Source organism: Peromyscus leucopus, chromosome 1, assembly GCF_004664715.2.
Source record: "Peromyscus leucopus breed LL Stock chromosome 1, UCI_PerLeu_2.1, whole genome shotgun sequence".
In the NCBI taxonomy this organism is placed as follows: Eukaryota; Metazoa; Chordata; class Mammalia; order Rodentia; family Cricetidae; genus Peromyscus; species Peromyscus leucopus.
Window position 1 is genome coordinate 67,272,018 of NC_051063.1, and position 10,000 is coordinate 67,282,017.

General features: G+C 46.7%; 1 protein-coding gene across 10 annotated transcripts in view; it reads left to right on the top strand.

The window, feature by feature from the left end:
- Positions 1-10,000, top strand: part of Ebf3 (EBF transcription factor 3) — a 119,949-nt gene that overhangs the window by 73,883 nt on the left and 36,066 nt on the right. For 6 of the 10 annotated variants that reach the window (XM_028869114.1, XM_028869128.1, XM_037209571.1 and 3 more), the window contains exons 7-8: positions 5,422-5,503; positions 9,119-9,263. In XM_028869114.1, coding sequence (XP_028724947.1) covers positions 5,422-5,503; positions 9,119-9,263 — 227 coding nt within the window. The remainder of the gene's footprint in view (positions 1-5,421; positions 5,504-9,118; positions 9,264-10,000) is intronic. The other 4 variants (XM_028869123.1, XM_028869133.1, XM_037209587.1 and 1 more) reach the window with 1 other exon arrangement.

Consider the following 10,000-nt stretch of genomic DNA (forward strand, 5'->3'; position numbering starts at 1 on the left):
TGGCAGGTAAGGGTCACAGCCGCCTCCATCTCAGCGGCCTCGGCTCCGCCTCTCTCATGCTTGAGAGAGGGCTCCTCTGGGGCGGGGACTTGTGAAGTGAAATGGACATGACACAGTGTTAACCGTTTGGGAAGTGAACAGTTCAGTAGCACTTGGCACACTCATGAGGTTGCAGGGCCGGTACCTCTCTCTAGCTTAGAAAGCTCTCTTCACCCCAAGAGGAAACTTTGCAACCCCGGAAGCAGTTGCTCCTCACCCTCCTACCCACCCCAGCACCTGGCACCGCAATGTCTGATGCCTTTGAAGCTGTGTTTTCTGGTGGATTGTCAGTACAACCCACTTAACTCACTCGGGCTATTATGTGTTAAAAGAGTACTAACTAACTCTGGGGGACCATCGGCAATGGCTGGGTGTGTCCCTCCCTGAAGCCCACACAGTGTCGTTACACCCTGACTTACGCAGGACTGCTTTGGGCTTTGGGATGATGGACTGGAGCTCTACCCATCATCACCCAAGTGTCTTGCTCATCAAGGGCTCAGACTTAACAGCTAAGAGTGAGCCAGCCCCGCCCATCCCATAAAAAAGCACCCATAGTTTTCCTTCTGGTCTCCTGTTTCCCAGGCTGCACATGGCTGTGGGCTAGAAGGCTGTGCCTCTAGCAACAGGCTGGAACCAGGTGGAGAAGGAATCCTGAGAAGCCAGAGCTCTTTTCTTGGAGTTCAGCTACTTAGCCTTCGAGAGGCCAGAGCACTTTGGACTGCTCAGCTTGACTACATGTCTTTCACAAGGACATTTGGGGTGGGGCCATCCAGTGCTCTGTTGCTCACACACATTTTCAGATTCCTTTGGAACAGTCTATTCTTTGACAACCCCAAACTAACTAAATAAAAGTCCCCATAACTAACTAAAAGCCCCCATAGAGGACTGCAGAGCTTCAGAGGACCTGAACTCTTCAAATAAACCATAGTCACATGTGCTGGAAGGTGCTTGAAGGGGCTCTCAGTGAGACCTCTTCCAAGTTCCCCCGTTCCCCTCAGTCACCAGGGTACACCCTCAAAGCCTGCCACATTTCTAGCCGATCTATTTTTCCTTTGACCAGAGGGAAAGAAATCATTACTGTATGATTAGTGGCTTCAGTTGGGTAAGAACATCAGCGTGTGTGTGTGGGGGGGGGAGGTAGGGAGGTGAGTGATATTAATTACCTAACCCTTGCTGGCAGGCCGATTTTATCAGTGACTTGGCCACTGGTAAGCCGGCTCTTGATGGACGTGGGTGAGTTCGGAGCCGCCTGGAAACGTGAAGGAAGGACTGGTGTCAGATGAGAGGCATCTCATCAGCTTTTCTCTGACAAACCAAATTCATTCCTTATGTAATTGATAACGGCCTTGGCCAATTATTTCCCACATTACAATACACAGAGGCCCCCTTTACAGGTTTTGCAGGGCTGTAATTAGCTATGCTAATATCCCCTTTATTGGCCCTAATATTGCTCAACACCTTTTGCCATCCTGGAGCCCACGAGAGCCCCATGGCCTGTCAGGACTGCTGATTATTGAGAAGGATAGCTTTAATCAAACATAATTGCAGTTAATTTTTCTCTCCTGCTCTCTGTTGCCAGCGTCTAATGCCACGGACTCCTTGATATTCCATTAAATTACAATTAAACAGCCTCCTTTGTCTCTGATTGTCCTGAACACCACCACAAAGTTCTGTAGCCGTTTAAAGGAGAGCTGTTTGGTCCTAATTGCCTGCTAGCTCACAAAGGGCCAATTTACACAATACCCATGTAGAATTTAAACAGTTCATAATGTAATGGATATTACACAGGAGCCTAACACTACAATTAAAATGATTTTCATCAGATAGAGAAGCTTCGGTTAATCAGCTTCATAAAAGTAAATATAAATGAACTAATTCATAGCTTAAACACACAGAGATGGAGCCGACTTTGAAATTCGTTACTGTGGAGGGGCCTCTGTGTGCCCCTTATCCTGGGTACCCATGTTGGGCTCTGGTGGAAATGGGAGGTCCCATTACTTGTTCTAGCCTCTCCTGAAGCAGCTTTATTCCTCTGCAGTCCTGTTGACACTGGACTTGTTTGTTGAGTCTCTGATTCAACACCCTCAAAACAAAACTCTGAGCTCTCCTCATTGGGCGCTGTGGGCCACACCCTTCTACAGCAGGGGGATAAGTGTCCCATCAGGAGGGGATTTTCAACTTCAACTCAAGCTCTTAGGCTAGGCCGACGGTCCTTCCAGGCAAAGGCTTTGCTGTGTCCTTATGTTCCCCGCCCGTCATCATGGGGATCTCAGGCATTAGGAGAGTGAACCAGCCCTCCCAAGAATGAACGAGAATAGCATCGTGGCATCTGTCCTAATCCATGCAACACTGAGGAAAGTCTATTTCCACAGTGATGGCATCTTACTCTCTGCCCGAGAACTTTCTGGAATTTTTCATGATGTTTCCAAGTAGAATATTCCTGGGGATAGTGTGGTGTGGAACAGTTCGTCTTTAGCTACTGTCTCCCCTTCTGCCTCTAAGAAACAAGTAAATAAAGCCTATATTTCAAGCTTGATTTACTCTGGTACCTACTGTGAAAGATGATGAGTCTTTAGGGAAATAAAGATGGGGTCAGGGAATTAGTGCACATAACGGTCATTTTGACGTTGGGCCAGCAGATGCCAGGGAAACACACTGTACACAATTAAGCATAATGTACTAATGACAGGTTAGAATTTTTATCGCCTCTTCGCGATCAAGCAGCAAATCCACATTTAGCAATAATAGAGAGTTTATTGGTGCTAAAGCCAAAGATTTTTCTGACATAGGAAGGATTTTTCCTTTCATAACAGGAGTATTAAATCCTTTGTGTACCAGACTCTGGAAGTGAGATATGTAAAGTGGTTGTCAGATAGTTCTTAGGAAACAGCCAATTAAAGGGTAATTGAGTAAAGGATGTGGGAATTACCATTGGATGTCATGCGTGGGCATTCGGTTTTCTCATCCCTTTCCCAAACACTGCAACAGCGCACCTCATGGAGCGCGTCCACTCCCACGCAACAGTGCGCCGTGTCTGCAAGCTTGCCTTGACTGGGCTGCATTTCCCACCTATGAATCCTGAATTGCATTCTAGAATTAAACAGAAGCAAAACCAGGGGTGAAAGAAGCACTTCTTGTACGCAGAGGTTTCCCTCCGGCCTGGCAAGGTGGGACCGGCTTGGGGTGTACTTTGTGTCACTGGAGCCTGGGAGCGTGGAAAGGATCCTGTTCTGCATAGGGGTTGTTCCCAGTAGACCTGTCTCACGTACCCACGGCCACTGCCGTCACACGCTCTGCATAGAAGAAGAGCTGTGATTGCCACATGCAAGAGAGCGAGCAAGCATGAACATGTGTGCATGATGTCTGTGCCCGCTTCTGCTCCCAGCGACCCCCCACAGGGCACAGTGTGCTTGTGGCATCCACCACCCAGTTTTGCTCTTCTGGTTTCTAAACTGATGATAGTTAAAGTCCCAGAATGCGCTGGGCTGCTTAGGATCTCTTTAAAATCTACTATGCTATCTTAGAGGTAAGAGGGCCAAGCTGGCTAAACAGACATCGAGGAATTTAGAACAACCTCCTCAGGAGGGGGAAGACATCTTTCATTTAAAAAAAAAAAAAAAAAGCCCCCGACAGACACCAGCTCCTCGTAGGTACCTTTGCGGATGAGCAGCTTCTCTCTGGCGCCTGCTCAGAAGATTAGCCGGGTGGTAATGTGGGGCATAATTGCACCGTGTGGCTGTCCCTGAAGTGAAAACCTAATTGCCTGACAGGACGATAACTTTGTGGCGCCCTCACCTTGTTAGGCCCTTTCTGATGCAGTTCAAATGCAGTGTGGCCGCAGGTGCGTCTAATTTACCTCGCTGCAGAACGTGTGGAGTTTAATTGCACAGTGGTTGTTAGGAAAAATTGGTGGGTGGAATATCAAGTGACTTGCTCTGGCTGATGGCAGATGGTGTTAAGAGGCATTGTGAGCTAAGTGTATAGGTGAGGTGAGTTAATAAAAGATGTAAATTCTGGCCCAAAGTAGCAAGGACTCATGGTATGAGTATGTAAGAAAATTTAATTGAATGGCCACCATTCTTAGCCTCATCAAAGGGATCCTCTTCTACCCTCCTTGGGTCTTCCAGGATGTGCTGGGAAGACAAACAAGTCCTACTCCATGGAGTCTTTTATTTTCTCATATTGTAATTGCTAACGAAGAACCGAATTCCAGGAAATTTTATAAAGCACCATAAAAAAAAAATCAATCACTTCCAAATAAGACAGGGGACGTTTGGGGAGAAAAGCGAGTAGGTATTTTATGTAGCCTTGCTGCACAGGCTCTTAGCCACAGTGGCGATGTATTGGCGGGGAATCGGCCTTCCACTCACTATGGATGTGGCCTTTGCAAGTAGAGACAGAGAAAGTGCAGAGACAAGATCCGTGAGCTGGTGTCTCGCATCCAGGCTGTGTAGTGTTTACCTGTTCATACTAAGGCAGCACATTTGTTTGTGCAGGAGTGGGGAAGGCTGGATGATGATGTTTTTGTCAGAGCCTCTCAACACACAGTCAGGACTCCTGACTCTTCCTGCTGCACACAAGGCCAGGTCCGATGGGAGGTGAAGCTGGTTTCCATGTTTGACCTCTTCACTCCCACCAGGGCTGGGGCCTGTTGCTCCTGTACTCTGTCTGAGCAAGACTGTGTGTGAAAACACCCCAAACCACCAGCTAGTCCCTTAAAAACACAGAGATCATTCACAGAAATCGTGGTAGCCCCACACCCGTTCCTTTCTTGAAGGTTAAGCCTATTGTAACTATTTTTTTTTAATATTAAATTTATTTTTTGACTATTTTATACGTGTATATAATGCATTTTGAGTGCTCCCCCACCCCTACTGTGACTTTAAAACTTGGTCCTTGATAGTGTATTTGCTTTAGCAAGATAAACGCTGGAAATTGGGGTTTCCAGATAAATGTAGCACAGTCAATAGAATTTCAACTTTGATATTTTTACATAGATTCACCTTAAGACACCCCTATTCTAAAAGTCAATCGTTGCTTATCCAAAATTCAGATTTTACTAGACATTCTGCATCTTCATTGGCTGACGCAGGCGTCTCTGTCTGGAGCGGGTGTCTCTCTAAAGGCTAATAGTTAATGCAGAGATCCTTGTAAGATGAGATCCCTCGGAAAGACACAGTTATAAACCTTGGGAATCTGTCGTGCCACTCAGAACAGAGGCCAGGAGCCTCTGTCTGCCAATCCCATGGCTGCACTCAGCATCGCCCCCTACAGGGCCGCCAGCACAGTTGTGGGGCCTCTTCTGTTGCTTCTGTGCAAGTCTTTTTTTTAGGTTGTCTCTTGTGGGCTGACTCTAACTATCCTTTCTTTGTGTCTTTGTAGATTCTTTCTAAAGTTCTTCCTCAAGTGCAATCAGAACTGCCTGAAGAATGCAGGCAACCCTCGGGACATGCGGAGGTTCCAGGTATGCAGCCCCCCCACCTCACCCCACCCCCACCCCCAGTTCCACCCCGCCTGTTCTGCCCAACTTTCAGAGGTCCCCGTTGTTCAGAAAGCTCTTTCATTCCCCAAGGCTAGCAACACGTGGAACTTGATTTGTTTGATAAAAATAGGTCAATGAGGGGCTGCTGGAGAGATGGCTCGGTGGTTAAGAATGTTTCCTGCTCTTGGGTTCAGTTCTCAGTATCCACCTAGAGGTTCACAACCATCTCTAACTCCAGTTCCAGGGGATTTGATACCTCTTCTGCCCTTCAAGGGCATCTGCTCCTGTGGGGTCCATCTACTAGACTCAGGCACATACATAGCCACATAAAATTAAATAAATAATTCAGAAAATAGACAAATAAAATGCTTTTTAAATGAGCTAGTGTTTTCACTATGCCAGATGTATGACTCTGTGCAGGGACAGGGAAGATAAGATGATCATGTTTCCCACAGCCTCCTGACATCATCAGCTCTGAAAGCTTGGCCAGGCTGAAGATGCACATTTTTAGGGATCAAATGGCCAGTTGATTGATTGTCATTTTGTATGAGGATGACGAGTAGGAAAAGAACCATAATGTAAACTCTCTAGAATGCTTGGTGTCTAGAGCATCCTCGTAAAGGGTCTGCCCCTGCTTAGCACAGGCCTCTACACATTTCCCTACCCTCCAAGGTCCAAGGTGTCTGACTTCCTCCATTCAGTAGTAGTCCAGCTACTACAGGTCTGTTCGGGATCTAGGCTTGCACATGCCCATTTGCAATGAAAACTTGGTCTACAAGGGAGAGCATTGCTTGTTGGCTTCAAGGACCAGCTCTGACAGCATCCATATTTCTTTATGGGTGATCAGAAGGCTCTGTCAGGGTCATGGGCACGAGATAGACTGTCTAGCTGATTTTCATTGGAAAATTAGAAGAACCAAGCACCGAATGGAAATGAATCCTAGATTACTGAGGGAATCTTATTTGGGATGTCAACTTTGTTGGTCAAGTAGCTCACAGTATTTGTAGGGTTCTGTGTGTTCTTCAGGGAAGTATGTGATATCCATCTTTTGCCTTCATGGCTCTTCAGGGAAGCAGATCCCTGTTTACCCATACTGGCTTTCATGACTGGGGAGAGCATCTCTTGTAAAATACTGGACCAGATTCCATTTTTTTTTTATATATACACAAGAGACCACAAAACATGGGCAAAATTGGTCCATCTAGGCAGAGGAGGTCCCACCAGACTTAGTAGCAGGGTTCTGTTTGTCTCACCAATGATGGAGCATGGCATCATCCATCAGAGTTGATCTCACCATGCGTTGTGAGACCACAGTGACTCTGGTAACTTTACTCCCCCGCCTCTCAGAAGGTTTACCTGGACTTGTGCACATCGTGGCACACTCGATGCTTGCAACAGTGCTGTGCTTTCCGTGTCTTCCGATGGGTGCATTTGCAGGGTTGGCCCATTCTCAACTGCGCACTGCGTCTGTTTTCTCTCTTTCCCCTCGTGACTAGTTTTTGTATAGATGGCAGAGCATAGACGGTACCTTTGAACCTTTTTATTTTTTACCTTTTCCTATGTCTTTTTAACATACGCTCGTCAAGTCCATGCCTCGACACTGGCCAGGTCTCTGTACCATACCCAGGTCATGTGTTCCTAGAAGTTCTTTTACTGCTCAGGGCAGAGTATACATCCAGGTGGAGCCCAGGACGATCTTGGCAAACAGGAGCAGCCTCTGTGTCCCCCAGGGAAGGAGATTGCTAGGCCACAGGTGACACCATAGTGGTACCAGGTGCATCTGAGACAATGCCAGATCTTCAGAACATGTACTGACTGTATTCTTAGTTCAGACAGTCTGATGTTACTGAGACCAGGTTATCCTGGCAGACACAAGGGGGAAAGAATTCGAGGACACCGCCCCAGTCGCTGAGGGTGTCTATAATACCATGCCCCTGCACCATGATCCTATGGGGTTTGAGGTTTTAAAAGTCCGTTCTTTAAAAACATATTCTTATATAAGCTTGTAGCTTTGCATTCTCTTTTATACCTAACATACTTTTTTATTTACTTGTTCGTGTGTGTGTGTGTGTGTGTGTGTGTGTGTGTGTGTGTGTGTGTGTGTGTATGTGTGTGTATTTTGAGACAGAGTCTGGCTATGTAGCCCAGGCTGGCCTCAAACTTACTATTTTCTTGCTTTTGCTTCCTAAGTGCTAGGATTATAGGCATGTACCACTGTGCCTGGCAAAAATACTATTTATTTATTTACTTATTTATTTGTCTCTCATCAGTTAAAAATCAATTTATTTTATTTATTTTATTAATAGGCTTTCTCTTAGTGCCATTTCAGGTTTATAAAAGATCCTTGCAGTGGCTTGCCCTATGTTCCTTGCCTCAGTTTCCCCTGTCATAAACATATTTGGTGCTATGTATTCTCGTGTCTGAAGGAGACTTACTGATGGTTACTGCTCACCAAGGCTTGCTGTGGCCTTGGTGGCATTGGCTTGTCACCTCCAGTTTCTCTGGCAGTCTTCGCTCCCCTCTCCCCTGCCCAGCGTTCTCAGGAGGAGCTGGCCCCAGGACCTGGCAGTGTGGGGCTCTAGGAGTGCTGGAGCCAGGCATCCTTTATGTCAAATCCAGGCTCCAGTCCCACATTAAGTCTAGGCTGAGCTCCTTGATTTCCAGGTCCTCTGGAAAGCAGTGTGCCATACCGCCCCAACTGTTTTAGAAACAGGACAGCCAGACCACCCTTGGCTGTTGCCTGGGTCTGCTGCAGTGTGTGCCTCCTGTGAGCTCACTGAGGACAGTTGGCATCAGGAAGGTGGCCTCTTTGTATGGTGGCTTCATTTTCTCCTCCCATGAGGCAGCCAAGAAGCCTGTTTTTGCCCTTTCTCCTTGGACATGCTCTTAGCCTCTCCTGGGACTTTGCCACCCTTCCCCATGAACTTGAGAAAGATTCCTCTTCCTGGACTGAAAAAAACACTTCCACAATTCAAATTCAATTTGTTTTTTTCAGCTGCAAAGAACTTCATTCTCAGACATTAAACGTAATTGTACAGTTGACCCAGGGATCATCTGCTGGTAGAACAGGGATAGCTGGGGTAGCAGCCAGAACCCTGATTTTAGGAAGCTTTTTTGGGGGGGACAATTGAATCCCCCCTCTTAGGTCTTCAAGAGAGGCTATTCTCAAGTGAACTAATTTAAATTAGATAAACTATCTAATCAATATCTGAGCAGATCAATCAAAACAGAGGCTTTCAAATGAGTGGCTAGAGGGGTATTTCGGAAGCTAATGGCTAGGAGAATATTTCTCTGAATTGAATCCACTTGTTAGCATAATAAGAGATTAAACCCTAATTAGTGGAGCAGGTTTTTTTTTTTTTTTTTTTTTGAAAAGAAGCAATCTTGAGTCAAAACAAAACAAAACAACCCACCCCCATTAGCCAAAAAAAAAAAAAAACAAACCAAACTGTGAATGCACTTCAGTCAGTGGCGAGTTTCCAGAGTGAGTGGAGTCTCCTCAGCGCAGTCTCTGAGCTGGCTTTTATCTCGCTCGCACGGCGCCCGCCTGTGCTTTCCTGTGCCAACTCCATTTTCAAATCCACTTCGTCTTCACAGGTCGTTGTATCGACAACAGTCAACGTGGACGGCCACGTGCTGGCCGTATCTGACAACATGTTTGTGCACAACAATTCCAAACACGGGAGGCGGGCCCGCCGCCTAGACCCGTCAGAAGGTACGGCCCCTTCTTATCTGGAAAATGGTAGGCACATGCTACATGTATTTTTTTTTTTTATTTGCAATGCTTCTTTTTCCTTTGTACCATCCTTTATGTTAATTCACATGGAGTTGCTCTCACCAGGAGACCAGACTGCCTCAGCCCCTTGGGGCAGGGCTAGCTTCCCTCAGGTGGAGAGAGGCCAGGCCTCTTCCTCCTCTCCCTGTAGTGGTCTGCTTGGTCTTCATGTCCATCTTACCTGCCAAGGCTTTCATGTTATCGTTTTGTTTCTCCGCTTTCTTTTGCTCACGGTTTTCATTGGTCGGTTTCATTTTGCTTGTTAGAAGTGCCCATCCAGAAACTCACCCCAGACTCTCTGTGCATGCTTCCATGGCTGGCTGCTTCCTGGCGCGGCTAGCCCAGAGGGGGGACTGTGTGGACCATTTCCTATCCTTGGCAAGCGTCCCTGTCTATGTGTGTGCTCATGTCCACACCCATATGAGAGAGTGGGGGATGGGATGGGACAGAGGGGTGAGTAAAAAAAAAAAGAAAGAAAAGAAAACATAAAACGAGTCTTTAAAAAGACACTTCCAGGTGATCGAGTCTGTATTGTTTGTTAAGAGAATTTCAGTGAGACAGGTAGGCAGAATCAAGAAACACTAGGCCATAAGCCCCTCCGACCTCGCCTTCTTCCTGCTTGCTCAGACCTCATCCTGTACAGGGCCACTTCCTCAGTCAAACATGTGAGTAATCCTGAGACCCTGATCAGAGTGAGCTGCTAG